This window comes from Myripristis murdjan, chromosome 15 (assembly GCF_902150065.1).
Source record: "Myripristis murdjan chromosome 15, fMyrMur1.1, whole genome shotgun sequence".
In the NCBI taxonomy this organism is placed as follows: domain Eukaryota; kingdom Metazoa; phylum Chordata; class Actinopteri; order Holocentriformes; family Holocentridae; genus Myripristis; species Myripristis murdjan.
The window spans coordinates 16,562,948-16,582,639 of record NC_043994.1 but is presented as its reverse complement, the minus strand read 5'-3'; the positions used below and the strand labels follow the sequence as shown (position 1 = coordinate 16,582,639).

The 19,692-nt window shown below is 42.7% G+C and overlaps 1 protein-coding gene across 1 annotated transcript in view; it reads right to left on the bottom strand.

Annotated features, from left to right (window-relative positions):
• The window catches only part of lrmda (leucine rich melanocyte differentiation associated), a 202,906-nt gene that overhangs the window by 21,022 nt on the left and 162,192 nt on the right, over positions 1-19,692 (bottom strand). The window contains exon 7 of the mRNA XM_030071326.1: positions 25-109. Coding sequence (XP_029927186.1) covers positions 25-109 — 85 coding nt within the window. The remainder of the gene's footprint in view (positions 1-24; positions 110-19,692) is intronic.

Sequence of the window (19,692 nt, the reverse complement as noted above, 5' to 3'; positions counted from 1 at the left end):
AAAAAGTCTTCCTGTTTTCCTTACCTTTGTGGCTCCTGGCATCTCTGGATCCTCGGGGTAGAGGAGTATAGGGCAATGGGTAACTCTCAGATCGTGGCTCAATAGATAGCTGGAAGAAAGAACAAACAAACAAAAAAAGCAGAATAAATACTGAGGCGAAGGGAGGGGTTTGACAAGGTTTGAAATGACAAGGATTTGTCACTGTGGCTGACTGTGAGTGTCATAAATCCTTTGGGAGTGTTACAGGAAATGTTGGGAGCACTAGTCATGTTTTATGGCAGAATGTGGCAGGTCAGGTTTCATTACTTCTCATGTGTTGTGGAGGCGAAAAAAAGAGGTAGTTGAAGCTACATCTGCGGCTTTGATGATCTGATCTACTACCTGGTTAGGGAGAAGAGGTCAGGGGAGGGCCCCCCTTCACTCAGCCATGACTTCGCAGAGTGGTCAACTAAAGGTTAGACGTCACTCACTCTGACAAGCCGAACGTAGTGCTGCCACACGAGGGCAGCCCGACAGATGTCATGAAACACCCTCTCAGCAACGGCTTCTAGAGGTGAAATGCAGTTTGCTTATTAATGCTCGGCTCTGTTTAAATGGCTATCTTTATTTAATGATGCAGAGTTACAATTCGAGTCAAATATGTTGGCATAGATTCCTGGCTGCACAACTGGAATGAGGTATTGATTGTTACCAAACGCAGAAGTTCAAACTAAACAAGTGTGACAAATGCTGTTAAGAGTCAGAGAAAATAGTGGCCCGAATCACAGAGCACGTTCCCAAACAGGTCAAGAGTTTCTTGTGTTGTTGTTCTTTTGCTACACTTTCAAGGTCCAAAACATCCTCTTCCTTTCTTTAGCCTTTTAGCTGCTGGAGCAGGCAGTTTATCATGACACAGCGATATCTGATGCCTTTGCAGAAATACTTTCCTTTGCTGCAGGAAGGAATTCACTGGGCCTTTAATCATAGCAAGAGACCCAACTGACAAATACATATTAGAGATGGTTTGGAGCTGCATTTTTCCCACTTTTATTGTTGTTCCTCTACATGCCCATGCATAACCTTGAGAAATGGAATGGTATACACCGTTAAATGGAACCATATTCTTCATGGGCAAAGAGAGCACTGTGAATTGAAAACGATCACATAATGTGCTTTCAGATAACATCTCTGAAAGGCATTAAGGTCTGGCCAGCATGTGTCTCATATTACACCAAAGAGACAAATGGCAAAATAAACCTATTTTGAGACCTTACTACATAGATGCTGGTGTAATATGCTTTTGAAAGAAGTGGCTTTGAATAGAAATAAAGCTCTGACAACAAACCTGCTGCTCTCAGCCTCTGGAGTGGCTGAAACCTGTTATGGAACATCAAAGATCTACCCATAGCTGGGCTTATGTGAAATGGGTAGTGCAAGAAGCAGAACACAATGAAATAACAATAATCACAGAGTCAGAGCTGCCGTTTCCTATATGAGGCAAAATATATCAGAGCATCATGCCCAAATAGAGCCATTCCCAAATTGCAACATCTACTAGAACAGACCCTGAAAGGGACTAGGGAGTAAATGTGAGTCGCAGAACCAGAACTACTACCATATTTACAAAAAAATACAGCAAACTTCCACTTTATTGTTCCTGTACTGCCTTGTGTTTGGCTTTGATTATATAATTGTCTGTGGCAATGAACACACAAAGAGTCAGTGACAGTGAATAAGAGCAGACAGAGCAATTCAACCACCAATGTATGATGATGGAGACTGCGAGTCCTCTCTATTTGTTCTACTTCCATGCGTTTGGAGCTGCCCCGGTGCTGCACCCCTGCTTGCCTCATTTCCTGGCCTGCTTGAAAGATCAGAAGCCTGGGCCTCCTCTAGCCCTCTCTGGCCCAACAAAGCCCCTACTAATCCTGCTGCTTGCCCACAATTAATCTTCCCAGTTGCCACATTATTAACACCACCACCCACAGACCCAGGTAGGGGGCTGCTGGAGAAAAAGAAGGAGGAGTGAGGGGGTTAGTCATGTATAGGATGGAGCCTTGAGTCATCTCCTCCCAGTCCTCTTGGCCCTATGGGATGTCACCCTGCTTCCAAATGTGCCTTGCTGTGAACATCAGATCTCAATTCCCCCCTGCTATGCGTAACACCACCATCCCACCTCCTCGGTGTCATGTGTGCTGATCAAACATCCACCCCAATCCAACCTCCGCAGCCGGAACTATTCGTCCTTTCCAGCATAACCATTTTGCCCCAAACACAGAGCATCAGTCACCTAGTTTTCCCATGTCCTGCCCCTCCTTCTATTTCTCTCAGACCTTCCTGCGTACACTTCCAACCCCTACTGTCGTTCACTTTACTCAATGATCGATCCAGAGGATGAGAAAGCAGCCATGTTTCTGATGAGGAAGCCCACTGAACACAATCCGAATCACAAATATTATTATGAGGATTCTCTCTTTCTCTCACCCTCTCCCATTTTCTTTAAGAGGACAGATGGACCAGGCCTGGCTTTGATCACAAACTTTACAGAAACATGATCAGAAACAATAGTTTTTTTGGGTTATGGTTCTGAAATATCCACTAACTACCCTTCATGGGTGCAGTAGTCTCTCTCATTTAGTGGGATCAGTGTTTACAGACTAACTTTAGTCATCACATTGTTTGAACTTTTGAGTCAAAAAGAAGTTCTAAGACAAACAAATGATGTTTTAAGATTTCATTTTATTTTACTAGAGATGATACACTGTTTGGAAACAGTGGCATTGAACCATAGGAGCCTGATACTATATTCAGCAATAAATTGACTAAATTTCTGCTTTTATTAGATTTTATTGTGGAATAGAAAAACTGTTCAGATGCTGAGTGCAACTCCCTTCCATCATAGCAATTTCAGGTCCCTAGCGGCTAGAGAAAAACAATGCCAAAATAAAAGGTATTGTTGCTTGCGTGTCATACATGGCCTTAAACATGTCCAGTCTTTTCTTTACATTCTCCAAATAAGTTCTTCACCCATGTTTCTATCCATCCTCGCTCTTTATTACCTGTCACTCTCTCTCTTTTCTTTCTCTCTCCCCCTCTTTTGTGCATCTGTAGTTGTACCTACACTGAACAGAGGGAGGTGCTGCAGTGTCATCTATTTAAGATCCTCCCTCTACCCCCACCCCCCCTTCTCTCTCTCACTCTCTCACTCTGCTGTCCAGATTAGTCTGCTCATCAAGCTGAGCATTGTTTTAATTTGCTGGGCCCGGGGCATATGCTGAGTGTTCACATCATTATTGTCTCTGTGCAATGTGAGTTATCACCACAGCTTATGATAATGCGGCACAAATTTACAGGCTGGGGAGTACCATGGATTCTCTGATAATAAAGGGTGGACAGAGGGGAGTGGAAAGAGGGAGTGAGAAATGAAGAGAGAAAATGTGTATGTGTGTGTGTGTGAGAGAGTGAGTGAGAGAGAGAGAGAGAGAGAGAGAGAGAGAGAGAGAGAGAGAGAGAGAGAGACAGAGACAGAGAAAGAGAGAGAGAGAGAGAGAAATGGGTGGTGGCAGAGAGGAAGCTCTGCTGAATGTCATTATGAAAGATGATCCCCATACTGGATAATACATCACAACAGTGCTGTCTGTCTTCTCTCTTTCTGTGTTGTTATGTGAATAAATGCTGATAAACCCAGAGGCAATAGTGATTATTGCTTCCAACATATCACCACGAGAGAGAGGAGCAGGAAGAGAGAGACAGGGCAAGGATAGAAAGACAGGAGACAAGCAAAACACAAAGAGAGCCACACCGAGCACACAACCACCTCCACAGTGGGGTTCCTGACAATATGAAATACAAAAGTGAGTCAGTGAAGGCTGACGTATATCTAGGTGTTTTTCAAATGCAACTGCAACAAAGTTTCCAAAGTTTGGCAAGCTTGGCAGTGGGTTTCAAATCTTGATGGATGTAACATTACATTATATTACATTGACATCAACTGATCTGGAAGGAATCGCTAGAATGCGATTATGATGTTGGCTGCCAAAGTAAAAGTTGCATTACACACATGCACCAAACTATTTTTGTATGTGCACTATGTGTACTACACACTACTTACCTCTTTTGTACCCATGGCTCTGGGGTCTTAGCCCTACCAGCTCATCCTGACACAGCTGGTTCCCGCTTTGCCTCACCTCACCTCCCTCCTTAAGGCTGACCAGCAATACAATCTAATTACAGCCGCGCTACAGAGGGAGACCAGTGTAAACACCAGCCCTTTTTATCTCCTTATACATCTGGACAAGTAGACAAAGTGCTAAAAGGAAATAAATGTGGCCTGACAGCCACATCAAAGAGTTCAGCCAGAGGCTTACTGCTACTTAGGGCACAGGAATGTTGTTGCTAAGCATCAGCCCGCAACCTATCAGGGTGCAAAGAGGGCCCTGTCCTGCCTCAGAGAGGAAAAGAGGGAAAAGAGAGAGACAGAGAGAGAGAGGAGAGATGAGAGAGATGAGGAGAGAGAGAGAGAGAGAGAGAGAGAGGGAAAAAGAGAGGGGGGTGGGGGTGGGGGGTGACATTGAGGGGAGGCTAGGGACTCAAGGAGATTTTTGTAGCTTAAAGCAATTGTTGGAAGAAACAAGCTTTCTGTTTTGTTTTCTCTTGACACCATTTCTGCTTTTTGTGCCTGCAAAAGACATGTATAAAAATGTCTTTTGATATGTTTTCTCTTTGGGTCTATATCAAAATATTTCTTTTGTGTCTGTGCATGGAACTTTTTTCACGTCTTGTCTCTATAAACTGGTGCTGCTTTCTGATGATGTTAGAGATCAGAGGAGACACAACTTGTGAACTTATTTGAGTCAACATTTAATGCTGGCATGACACGTTTATTTCTTCACTAGATAGAATTTTTTATCATTCATGTCTCGTGCTTCTGAAGTTAGGGGTTACAAACAATACAACACTTTTAGAAATAAAAGATGAAACACAAATAAGCAGAGCAATCTTGCAGCTTCTTACAACATCTAATGGCAATGGTAAAATGAGAAGAACTCGGATTCGGTAGCAAAGATGGCTGTTTTGTTCAAAGTAAAACTCTGCATCAGTGCTCACATACACAAATTTAGTCTAATAGCCTAAAGAGATAGATAAATAGATATATAGATACATAAAGATAGATATAAATGTAGATAGACAGACAAACAGACAGACAGATAGATAGATAGATAGATAGAAACATACATACATACATACATACATACATATATTGTGATCCAAAGTGAGTATTTATACAGAAGCCCCAGATCAGATTAAAAAATAATATTAATAAAAAATGATGTACTAACCCACAAAATATAATGCCGTTGTTTTGGATGTTTTTCTATAGCCAGAAACAGTGCTGAGGTAAAAGCTCTGAAATACACGTTTTGCAGTCACCACTGGCATGGTGAAAACTACAACAGTAGCAAAGTAATTCAAATGTCAGTTCTTTTTTTCTCTAATATTTCTGTCCTTGATAATTGCGGGTAGGCGAACGACTATAATGTGTTTGAAATTGGTGTTGTGTGCATGAGAAGCATTAATTCTGTTTTCTTAGGTAATGGCAGTGGGAAGAACATTTGATGTAATGGCGCCTGCACTTGTGGGTAGTACAGCAGTCTTTGCTCAGCAGGAAGACCGCTGAGCGTGTGTTTAATGATTTACCAGTTCTACTCCAATGAACTTGCTCTGAGTAAATGGATCATATGATCACTGATCACAAGAGCAACTGTTCTGATGTTTCGCTCAGGGCACGAGGCACACAGAGCAAACCAGCAACAGTGAGCCCCAGCGTTTTGTGTACGTTTAAGTGTCAGACAAGCAAAGGTTGAATGCTACTGGACGTTAATCGTCCATATCGGCGATTCTTGGATGGTAATAAGGCTCCGTTTGTTTTGAGGTTGAAATTTAAATACTCATTCGACCTTTTCTTTGAGTGCCTTGCAGAATAAGCACTGGTGATTTAAAACAGAAATGTAAGCCTGCATTGCAGGTACACATTAGAATTAGCTTAAGGCTATTTCTTATTTTGGTACAATATGACCTTTTCATTGGTCCTGGTTCTGTAGTTGTATAAATGTCCTGATGCCAAGGAGAAAGATACAATTTACTCAGTGCTGTATATATTAGTTAAAACAATGACTAAATATATTATTCAAACTTTTTGGAAAATAAATAATCTGCTTGTTTCACATTATGTGTACATAATTTCTTCTATCTCGAAAACAGAAGGAAGTTGTGAGTGTTATGATATACCTGCAGCTAAAATCATTTTTGTCAAGAGTTTCGCCTTATTTAACCGGTGTGAGGAGAAACATTTTCATCTCTCCTTGTTTAATTCAAAACACACATACACATACACACACACACACACACACACACACACACACACACACACACTCACACAAACATACACAAAACCACAGCAACTCAGGAGTGTGACATATCATGAAGCTTTCTGTTCCGATTAGGGGCTGTAGCTAACGTCAGGGCTGTTTTCTAGAGTGTGGGATGTTTAATAATTGAAGACTCTGGGAGCGGGCCTGTCACACCGGCTTGTCTGGAATGTTTCCTATGCAATTAGACGCTGGGAGACATTTGAAGAGGACCTACAAAAAGAGCCACAAAAAGTGACATGTGAACTTAAAGGAAATTAGCTCTTCACACGAGTGAAATGTGAAGGTTACTTAGCAATGCTTAACTCAGACTGCGGCTGTGTGAAGTATGTGTTTGACTCAGCCCCGCTATGAAGACTGCGATTTTCTTTACTTTCAGCCAGCTTCAGTCAGGAAGATCACAGAGGGAATGAAAACTAATTTTGACTCAAGGCATACGGGAAGAAAAAAGAAAGAAAAAGAAAAAAAAAAACCCTGAGATGTGTCGAAATAATGAGATCTCTTGATGTTTTCAGGGAAGATATGGGATGATGCAGACAGATGCACAACTCGCATATTCACCCAAGGACACAGACACACACTCGTGGAACATTTAACCACAACTTCAAAACATGCAAATTTGCATGTGTGCATGCACACACACTAATAAGCGCACATGCACTCACACATTAGATGAATGCAGGAGACAATCATGCACATGTACTTACACGCTCACTAACATGCACACACAAACACACACAAGCTGAAATAACTAACCAGCTCACATTAGTAAAACAGATGCACACTTATATGATGTAAATAGAGCACAACCTCAGCCTAAACAGTTTATCCAAACTCAAATGTCTGAATATGCAATGAAAATCACCATGAAATATATTCTTTTAATTATGTTATGCTTCATATATGTTTTACACATTACAAAAATATAACATGCATAGGTCATTTTGGCGTGCATACATGCAATTTAAAGTTTTGGATTGGTAGTTAAATATATTTCACAATTAATACATAATGTTACAACGACATGAATAATGATAGCAATAAAATATTGAAAAGCTTATGCTTAAAAAACACTGAAAATACCTTGACAACCTGTAAGCACAGAGTATTAATATTCTCTCTATCCATCTCTGTTTGCCTCCAATCCCTGACAACCTTTCGTAAGAAATTTTCCCTATCCACATCTCCGAGTTCCACGCCGCAATGATAACACTGTCATCTTCCACACCTATCATAAGTCACAGGCAAACGACCCACATCCTCCGTCGCGAGACAGAACCCTCTGCGGGCCTGTAAGCTGTATCATTACACCATGTCATCTTTATGGCACGGAGCAAAGCCCAGCACTCTAATTACACTCTGCCTACTCCATTTACCCAGACAGGAACAGAGCAGCAGGCAAACAATGCATTAAAAATGGAGTGCTTCCCCCTGCTCTATGGATGCCCGTGTTGTTCTGCCGGTGGCCGTCGTTGTCCCCTGGTTGTTGTTGTTGTTTTTCTAAAAGCTGTGGAGGAGAGATAGCAGAGGGCCCATGCCACTGTGCCTTCCTCTCCTCCCTCCCTCCTCCTCCTCCTCCTGCCCACCTCCTCTCCTCATCCCTCCCCTCAGAAGGACTTATGAAGGTGAGTGTCTGTGTGACAGGCCAGGAATAAAAGAGACAAACCAGGGATAAAAATTAAATAAAAAGTAGCTGTCTTAAACAGTAATTGCACTCCTTTGCTGAGCATGCTTTCAGATATATAAACCTGATTTACTGTCGGCGTTGCCACCACAAATCAGAGGGCCCTCTGAGAAACACTCGTGCTATGAAATTGTTTAATCTCATCAAGTTCTGCTTTCACAGCAGGCCATAAATCACATAGTCTTTGTTATCATAGACCTCCATGAGCGCCTCTGAGGCAGGCAATGGATCGTGGGTATATATAATCTTGACTGCGCAAACAGCAGGGTCTGAGCAGCCTGAAATACTTTCATATTAGCCGCGGTGCAGCTGGCGGAGCACAAGCGCCCTGATGGATATCTCATTTCCTGCACTCTGCATCTATTTCGAGCAAATTATTACTGCATAAATTTCTTGTCAACAGAAACGGCCAATTAATTAAGTTAAAAATGCACTCGTGATCACATCTACACACCAAACAGGAGAGCTGGGGCAATTTTCCACTAAGTGAATTTACCGCAGGGGTCACTGTAATGAATGATTTTAAACTTTGTCATAAAGTCATAGACAGGCCAATATCTACACAGGAGCTGCCGCGCGGACTAACCTCTGACATATTTGCATAAAGTATATTTATGTAAAAACGCGAGAGGACGACGGCAGGGGCGAGGAAATAAAGTTTACAACCAGCAAACAAAATGTCCGCCAACCTCTGACTCCCCGGTATTTCATCAAAGACATGCGTGCAGGATTGGTGGGATATCATAGGAGCACCTTTACCAGTAAAAAAACAAAATATACACATTTAACAGAGCTCGCTATCTGAATGAATTATTCATAATGTACGAGGCGATGGGCGTTTGTGTGTGTGTGTGCGTGTGTGTGTGTGTGTGTGCAGGGGGGTTGGGGTGAGGGGGGGTTGTTTATTCAGCTTGGGCCGTTTATCAGACTGTGAGGATCCCACGGCGGGGATGAGCTCGGAGATTTATCTGTGTTTGGGCTCCAAAGCAGATAAATCAAGGGGTGTAATCACGCTCTGAGTGGCCCAGCTGTGACCCCGTAGTGAACTAATGACACAGGGATATCTAAGCCCCTCTTCCTGTTCCTGGGTTAGGCCCCTGGGTTAGTCCCCTGTCAGACACCGAGCTAAAGAAAGACACTGCTGCAACAGAAAAACCAAGGGGAAACTTAAGGCCCTTTAAGTCCTTTTGTCCTGTTTACACAACACCACCACAGAGGACTGTCCTCCCACTACTAAATATAACAGTGTTGGAACAACGTAACCGCGGAAAGCTACTGTATAACAATACTTGTTTAAACAATAGCAACGAGTATCGATTGCGAGTATATACATGGCGAGTTCACCGTCTGCTATTCAGAGCAGTCCATGTGTAAGATACTGCTGTTTGGCTGAGGAGCGCCGCGTTCCCTCCCAGAGCAAAGGCTTTCTCCTGGACTGAGCCTGCTCTGATTTATCATGTCTTCTGCTAGCAGGCTGTCCGCTGATTAAGCCAGTGGAACTTTGTTTCACTCTCCTCTCTCTTTAATCTGTCTCTCAGTGAGATAAATTAGCCAGTGCCGTGCCAGCTCCTGCTCTCTTTACCTCCCTCCCTCTCTCTCTCTCCCTCTCCCTCTCTCTTTGCTTTTCTCTCTGTTTATCTTTTCTGTCTGTCACACGTTGAGAAGAGAGCAGACACATCTGCTCCTACACTGCTGCAAGAGATAGGCTGGGCTACATCCCCGGTCAGATTTAGCTAAGAGCGTCTGTGAGAGAGAAGGAGAGAGGGGGGGAGAGAGAGTGAGAAAGAGAGAGTGAGTGTGTTTTTCCTCTCTCTTTTTCTCCTTGACAACATTCTGTCAAACAATCCCCCTCTCCTTGGCTGGGCTTATGCTCTTTGTTGTTAGCTAATAAATCAGGGAGTATTTATGATCTGCAATCCCTATTCTTAGTCTTTTAATGGCGACACGTTTGTGGGTGAATTAAAGCTGGGTTTTATACACTAGGCTGAGGGCCAATGTGAGGCCCGGGTTCCTCTGCCTGTGAATGTTTTCTCTTCTCCCCTCCTGCCCGGGTGCTAAATCACACTCATTGTCAGGCAGCGCTAAGCTAGTGTGCGTCATTGGGGAGAGCAGGAAGCACTGGGCATAATTCTGTCCATCAGTTTAATTTATTGTATCGGTAGCTTTGTAATCTCCGCCCCATAAGTTATGGTGGCTGACAGACAGGAATTTGGTTTTGAAGGCAAAGTGTTCATCAGGATTTTGGCCCAGCCCTGGCTCTTGTTTCTCCCGACTGAAAGCACTCTGCTTTCATATTTAGCAAAGAGGGACATTAGAACCTCTGGGCGTGTGCTATTTTTTTCCATTTGGATATAGACATTATGTATTCGTCAGGGTATTAATTATGATCTGTTTGTCCAAAGGGAGTCAGAAAAAATAGAGTGAGCGAGAGAAAGTGAGAGAGGGAGGGAGAAGGGGACTTGAGGACATGACCTTGTTCAATAGTTTCACTTGAGGTGGAAAAACAAGGCCTAATATAAGGGCGATGCGGCAGCATCTGCTTTGCAGATAGTGCAGTTGGCTCCTCTTCCATGCCAGTGAATATAAATCAGGGTTGGCATCTCAGTGCTAGGCCTGACTTCTGAAGGCCAGCAAATCTTTAACATGAACTGGATTAAGGCCTTAGAAGAGTCATCCATCTTTGGGTGATGGAGGAAAATATCCAAGTGCCGTATGGACAAAGTGGTTACACTGACTCAGAACTAGAATGACATGTTGTGCCCTAGCAACATATTATTAATTTTGAATTTAGTTAAGGATGGCAAAACGTGTACAAATAGACACATCTACTATTCTGGAAATGTAGCAAGGATTAAAAAATATTTTTCTTATAAAAAATAATGACTGATATTGCTAGGATCACAATTCCCACCCTCTATTTTCTTCTGTAAGAAAAAAAAAAAAAAAAAACTAAGACAAGTGCTATGGGGTATTTTACTTAATTGTGGTGAACATAAACAATGTGTTGAGAACAAAGGAAGCAGACCAAAGCAAAGCTGCCAATTACCCTATAAAACATGCATATCTTCCAAAGCATGGGTCTCCTTTGTGGGTTTAACCTACCAAAGGCAACGGGTGCTTTACAAGATGCTCGCTTAGTGGATACAATTGTGCTTAGCATAAAAGGGAACATAGACTGTGAAGACCTAACAATGAACCATATCTCCCTGTAGCCTTTTCACTGCGCTGCATTTACATATCAAGCCAGTAGCCTGATATGTAAACGCATTCCATCAGATGGTACCATCGCAGCCAATAAGAACCATCTCATTCCCCCTATAGCTCACACACAGAATGCAGCATTATAGAAAGGGAGCAGGGCCTAAAAGAGACATCTCATGTCATCACCCAGGAGAGATAATGGAATTGTTATACATCCTTGATCACAGGCTCTCTTTCACAGCATCTTGCTCTCTTTCTCTTGATGCTCTTCAGTCTCTCTATCCGTCTCCCTCACTCACAGATATGCTTGCAAGTGCACAAACACACACACACACACAAGTAAAAAATTCCAGCACACTTCAGTGCGATAGCTCCTCTTCTCTTTCAGGGTTTCATCTCAATGGCTTTTTTATCTAAGCACTTCAATTTGCAAGCCTAGCTGGAAGGCAGCTCCTCCTGATATGTTAATTGCAGGGTACTTAAGCACTAAAAGATTAACATAAAACCCTTTGGAAACAAGCTAATAGTTTATGATAATTCGTGCATGGCCTTTGTCTGTCTATCATTACATTGCCTCTAGCGGTAATTTTATCAAGGGGCTGTAAAATATCATTTAAACAAGTTCACTTTCAGATAATTAATAGTAGAAACTGTATCATTCAATTGAGCCACACTGGCACCATTAACAATATGGCAACTAAGCTATAATTAAAGTATTTTATTTTATTAACCTATTCATTACGATGTGCAAATGATGACATGGAAGGGCTTTTTTTCTTGCTGAAGCACTGTCACCAGAGCAATTACAGGAAGACGGGGTCGTCTCCTCAGTTAGCCTAGCTGATTGAAGCTTTTCAATTAGCAGGTAGGTGCACGGCTAGCGTGCCTCCCACACAGAGGAGCAGCTCACAGGCAGAGGCTCACACCGGCACAAGGACTCCTGATACGATGGAATTTGTGCCATTTGCCAAGAACAAGAGATTTAGATTGAGACAAAGGGTTTAACCTGGATTTGAACCTGCACTGGGTGAGATGAAAAGATTCCAATTGAAAAGAGAAAGAGAAAGATCATGTCGGAGTGATCCCACCCAGAAACACCTAGCAGCCCGTGAGACTGAAATACTCTGTGCCATGCTGTATGGGCTAATCAGAGGTGCAGCAGAAGCTTTGATTTCTTTTTTCAAAATTGTATTGACATAATAGCGTGCTTTTGACAGGAGACATTTGCCATGCAGTCAAAGACTCCTATTTGTTAAACTGAAGGTTTGAAAAGGCGACAAGTATTCAACTATTTGACAGTGTTACAGCATCCATCCATCCTCATTTGAAATCTTTAGGTCTGAGTGTGTGTGTGTGTGTGGGTGTGTGTGTGTGTGTGTGTGTGTGTGTGTGCATAGGTGTGCGGATATGTGTGTGTAGTGTGTCTGTATGTGTGCTTGAAACAGTCTTGTTGGCCCTTTCACACCCCCCCTCCTCCCCCCCACTACCACCACACACACACACACACACACACACACACACACACACTTTCTCTCTCTCAGACGCACCATCCCTCTCATGAATAATACAAAAACTCCTTTCACCAAACAGCTCAAACAGCTATTCATTCATCTGCATACCTGGAGCCTTGCAAAATGACTGGTCCGCCATTACCATCAGTGGAAAAAAAAAAAAAAAAAAAAAAAAAAGAGAGAAATGTTCCCCAAACAATTTGCTTCAAAATGAGACAGGAATGATTCTGTTCTTTTCAATGACAGAGACAGGCCCCTGTGCATAATGATGTTAGCGTAATGGGGTGACAGATAGACTGGGAGACCATGACATTAGCATGAGAAACGCACCAGTGAGCAGCCGCTCAACTGTGGTCTCAGAGGGCCCTCAGACATACACTCTGAACATCGTTCGTCTCACAGCTCTACGAGCCTGACAAATGAAGACACGCCGCGCTTTATGCCAGGCAATATACCATCCCACTTTACCAAACACATGACTTAATGACAGAGGAAAACCCGTCTGCATTATACAAACCCACTATCTCATGTCTTATTAGGGGGGAATAACCTCATTCAAGGTTGGATGGAGAAGGAGCCGGGACACTATCTCTGCCTAAGAGAGCTGCAATGACAATACCCACAATTAAATGATACAGAGGTTAGCCTAAATGAAACAATGAGGGGCAATCAATACAATATTACGTCTTTGGATAGTGCCTTTAAATATGTTACAAAGTGAATGGGGTAAACTGAAACCACAGCTTGATTCAGTGAAGACGTGGCCCTCTGTAAAGCCTAATAAACTGAGGGCAGGTGTGACAGTTACATAGTGATTACCACTGCAGGACTTTATATCTTCATCACCGTGACAAATCCACGAGCTCACGTTGCATTTAGGTAATTAAAATGAATCATTGCAGACTCACATTTATGCTACTGAGCTTGAACTCAGAAAGATGAACCTGAATGAGGTGTGTTACACCAAGAACAGACACACGCCACACACACACATTCATACATGCAGGCCCCGATTTAATAAATAAAATTTCATGTGTGCAACAAACCTTTACAAAACCTGTGCAAAAAATAGTAATTACCTCTGATTGAACGCTGAAAACATTTTAGTGTCCATTGATGATTTTAGTAAATTTGGGCCGTAGTAAAGTACAGTACACACACAGGTGTCATACAGGCATTCACACAGAACAGATGTATGAACTAGACATGGATGCCAGGATGTACACACTTATGTGCAAAAACACACGCACAGCGGGGGTCTAGTGAGTTATGTTTTTCACCGTTTTCATTGTTTGGTTTGTATCACAGTTTGACTTAAAGAGACTAAATTTTAAAATTGACTTATGCCAAGATTTCAACACAAAAAAGCTGAATGGGGCTTTTTACAATGTTCTGTAAAGGCTGTGCAATGTAGAAACAGAAAGCCCTATGTGGCAGATCACGGAAAAGTAAGTTATTTGGCCTACTGTTATTATTAATCAACGTTAAATTTGTCATTATGAATGTGTGCGTTGCAATTTTGCTTCACTCTAATAAAAAGAAAACTTACACACAGACACACAGACGCACACACACACACACACACACAAAGATGTAAGCTCTGTGGTCAAGAAGGCCAAAAAGGTTCAGTTTCTGTATTATCACTACATCGGCAGTAAACGCTGAAGAAATGAGAACATATTACTCTTCAGCTAGACTGGCAGCAAAGTCTAATCTCAGAAGCCAGAACACAGCAACATTTTTTTTCACCAATATTTACACCTGACAGAAGTAAGTTCGGTCTAACACTTTAACAATATACTTTCAACTGCTGCAGTGTCTCAAAGCCAGAGAAATGTAATCACCTGTTTAAAAGACGTGATGTGCAATATGTACCACGTTGTCAAATCTAGATACTACAGTCACGAGCCTCCGACTAAAAATGGTAGAACTCTGACAGCCCTGGCGTCCACAGCGTGACACTGTCGAAGGGTGAATACCTCCTGTAAACATTTATCTTCTCTGTGAGTGTATGTCTGTGTGTGGTACGGCTTGGCGACAGGAGCTTCTCTGAGGCTTTATCTGTGGCGTGACAAGACAACCTGTAATATACGAGCATCTGGAGCTCCTCTTCAAACACAGCCTTATCTCATGCCAAACATTCCCCGAGGCCAGAACAGAGCACTAGTGACCCAGACCAGACCAGACCTCACACCGTCACACCGCATCCCACCCAACAAGGCCGGCCTAACCCGTAATCCTAGAGCCGGGCGCACAAGCTGGGAATGGTCCATCAAAGTGCGTGTGTATGTTTACAAGGAGTGTTGTACGAGCGCACCCACGACAGTTGAGCATAACAGTGTGACATTACAGTGACGGAAATCATCTGCTCCGAGTTTTTCTGCAGCCCCGCTAATCGGGCTAGAGGTTAATGGCGGTGCACTCAACGCAAATGGACCCGATCCCTCTTCATCCACCGACTTTAACATAACTGTTGAGACTGGAGCTAAACACACATCACTCATGTTGCTGTTTGGAGGAATTTATTTTACATCAATCTTAAGATAAATACCGAAAGCCATTACATGAATTTCAGAGTGCAACATGAATGAACTGCATGTTCCTGTTTTCCAAGTTAAATGATAACGCTGTCTAGAGGACTAGAAGAGTTTGTAAAAAAAAAAAAAAAAAAAAAAATACAACTTTTACAAGATGGATGGAATATTACACAGCAGTCGAGTCAATTTGCATTGTCCACTCTCTCGAATTGTGCCCTAAACACCTGAAAAGTGTGGGTATTAAATAAGGCGTGGTGAGAGTTTCATCCTCCTCAGCACTCTCTTTCACCAAAAATCACTGGTATGGGTAAAGAAAGTGTTTGAAGAGAAAGCAGCTCAGTTAGGCAGCTCCATTCCTCTGTGTTCTGTGCTCAGCTAGGACCTCTGCCTTCAGCCAGCCTGTGGGGGGGATGTAGACATGCCCCTCTCTGGGGCCTGTACATACGGCCTGTGCCTCACTTCAAAGAGAGGGCATAAGGGCAGTGTACTCCCCCCAATACATACCCATTCAGCTCACAGCTGATTCCTCTGTGTGTGTGTGAATGTTTATGTGTGTCTCACTCTTGGCCCCTCTAGCTTTCATTTCAGACCTCTTTCGATCCCCTTGTTTTCTTTTCTTTTTTCTGAAAAAGGAATAAGGAAGGATGTGGAAGTGTTACATGGAAATAAGTGTAATCTACACCTTGTCTAAGTGTGTGTGTGAGAGTTGATGCGTATGCTTGCTTGTCTCTCTTTGATCTATATTAACATATGAAGAGCAGGGCTGTGACCATCTCTATGCGTGCCAGCATACATGTGCTCGCCATGTTTCATGGCAAAATATGAAGCAAACCAACAGCTCTGAAATAGTGGTATTCAGGAAGATCACGGCAAAGGGCTGTATGCTGACCTCTGAATACCTGGTGACAAATGAAAGAATGACTCCCAACAGTCATCAGTGAGAGAGGAAAAAGGGGAGCAAGAATGAGTGTGCAAGAGAGAGGAAATGCAATTCAAAAGCAGGAGAGTTGAGGAGCTGAGCTCAGTGGCTATGGCACAGGGAGGTCTGGCCTTTACAAATCCCTTCTTTTTTGATCTCTTCATCCAGATGAAAGAACAGCGGCAGGCAGGATTATGCAGGACAATTACGCTTTCTCCCAAAACCCTGAGCTGATCGGCTTTTACGAGAGCCCTAATCATTTTCAATTAAGCACATTTTCTGACATCCTGTAATAGCTACAGTGCTGCTCTTAAACTCTCCAGCCACCCCCATCGCTCCCCCGCAGCCCCTTTCGCTAAGCCTCTCATTCCCAGACAGCCTGCCTGTAGTGTCTGCTGACAATTTGAATGGCCCAGAACTGCAACTTGTTGTTAGGGTGCCAAATAACCCATTTACCAGATGCTTGACAAGGATGTTATTTGGTGCAGTGATTGAATGTGCTTTTGTGTCACTGAAGCGTTGAATTAGCGTTGTTTGTTTGTGGAAGCCCCTGGGATTCTCCTCAGTGTCAATGTTTTTTTTTTTTGGAGGGGGGGCTTCTTTTGGCATGGTAATCAATACCTAATCCGACCACAGTGCAAGACACAAAATATACAGACACAACAACAGACACAAGTAAACACGGCATTATGCTATACTGGGGCGCTTATTGCTAATCTGCTAGTCCTCAAAATCTGTAATCCACTTCATCCTCAGGGTGCAGGTGCTACTGGTACAGTGCACAGCATCGTCTTAAAAAAACAACGTATTACGGCCTAAGTTCATGTCGCTTCTCCATGGCTTCATGAATGACAGCCATACCTGTCCTTTGTTCACTCACTCACCTGGTGCTTAAGTCCAGTCAAAGTTTGGAGGCTGGTGTCTCTAGGGGACTTCTACTTTGACTGAGACAGACAGCACCATTAGCAAGCGCTGGACCAGCCCCAACCCTGACAACCGCTCACAGCTGGCAATGGCAGGCAGGGGAATAGATCTCCTTTTCATTCACTTAAGCCAAAGAGAAGCCAAACAAATGTCCATCACTCCATCACTCACTCTCCAACAGAGGAGCTGGCCGTTCTTAGGGAGGGCCAAGCAGGGCTGTGAGACATGGTGAAATACCATTCAGTCAAGTGCAAAGCGAGATGGAATTGACACAGCTGGTAGGATGATATGAAGATTCTGGAGACCTTGGACGATGTCACATGAATTCACAAAGGAAGCAAAGGGACTTCTTGTGGATGACAAAATAAAGTTATAAATAGCAATGTCCCCAAATACTTTTTGAATTATTTTACTAGGATTGAAGATGTTCATGGGCATAGGACTGGAGCAAGCATCACAAATCTCTGTCTCTCTGGTTTAGGACAATGAGTGGAACAAGATACCGTTCTCTTTTGAGAATACAATAAACCTCTATGGTTTCTGGTAGAAAACGAAGACTTGGCCTATGGAGTGTGTTCACTTGTAATTTTGTGATTTAAAAGCGTTGTGCATACATTGTCCATATGCATATGATTACTGTATTGTGATGTAACTTGTGAATTTTAGTGCTAATGGAATGATAACTGGCTTTGCAGGAAGTATTTTATTTATTTTTTTAGCATGTAATTTTCTGTTGTGTTGTGTTGTGTATCTGTATTTAGGTGACTATTGTACTGTTGATGGCCAACATGATTTGTATTGATTTCAAGGGACATTTATGCTATCTATGTATTGCATGTTGCGTTGCATGCTGCCGCCATGCCATCATCTTGCTATTGCTGCACTGTTAACATCAAGGACCACAGTGGAAATAAGTTTTTAACTTCATTGTGCTATTCTTGACAAGTCCTCAAGTGCAACTACATTTTTATATGGATGTTGAAAAAAACGAAACTATAGCAAACTACAGACAATTGCTATGCATGGTGATTGAAAATGATCGATCACTAACTGCAAGCTACTCATCAAATGTAAAAAGAGAAACACAAGTACAATACTGTAAATTCACTTGGTTTGATGTAATGACAATGCACAAACTCTCATGCACAAATGTTGGAGCTACTAGACATGGGAGAACATTCCAGTGACTTAACATTCCTTTCCTTACCACTAACCATCACATGCCTTCACGTAATCCTAACATTTAACAAAGACTAACCATCTTAGGCCTAACCTTAATTTGTACCCCTAAAAATAAGCACTTTCATGACAAATGTCTCTGCTGTTCCTTTTCTGGTAATTGCACTATACTCAAAAGGATTTGTGGACCATGCGGGTTAAACTCACAAATATGCATGCACGCACTAACACACCCATACACACACTGATCAAGCATACTTATGAGTCATATCTGTCTGTCAGTGTGCATCTGTCATTATGAGCTTTGATAATGTCTGATAGTGTCTTCAATAGCGGATCCTACTAGTCTGTTTCCCCTCTCTCTGCAGCTCATTGGCTGGGGCCTCTACTGTACTTCTAATCACCTTTCATTACAGCCTTGTGATACCCAGCTTCCCTTTGTACAGCACACTTCATCGTCTTTATTTTCCACTCTAATTGCATGTGAAAGATGCCCCCTTTGATTCTGCCTGCATGCCAAAGTGCTATCAGGGAAAGAGTGTCGAAAAGTATCACGTGTGTCTGTCTGCTTCCAGGATGAGGAAGCCGCGTACACCTGCCGAGGACAAACCCGTTTCTCCCCAAGATATGACGCATCTATCACCGCCTCAGAAGATATCAGCACTGTCTGTCAGCATAATAGCAAAGGGTAGGGGGTAACAGGGTTGGAGAAGGGAGGGGAGGGACTATGGGGTAAAAGAAAAAAAATGTGCAGAGGTTCCATGCATTGCAGAGGGGCAAACATTTGCTTGTTTTTTTTTTTTTTTTTTTTAAAGCTGTGGCCATGATACACAAGCTTTGTCAGGCACAATTTGCATTTAGCCATTCTCTTCTAAAATTCAAATGAGAATAAAATACTTTAATGCCCTCCCACCCCTTAACACACACACCCACACCCACACACACACACACACACACACACACACACACACACACACACACCCAAATGCCATCATTTGTGTTGTTCGGGGAGGTTGTGTACCCACATCATGTTAGGCTTGCTCACCGTCAATGTTTAACCTTTTCAATATGATGTCCCTGAGACCTGCGGTGGCCACTGCACTGTCATAGTCCAGCGTACTGTCTGCAGCTTTTATATCCTAGTTCCACGGCAAAACATGGTAATTATATAATGCACTACTGAAGCACATGACCCAGTCACAGCTGGAGACTATACCGCAAATAGAATCAAGTACAATTACAGTAATTTTTGCATATAAGACTTGGACAAGAAGCAGCCATGTAACAAGTTTGTTTGTTTGTTTGACTGTTTGTGTGTTTGTTTGTTTAG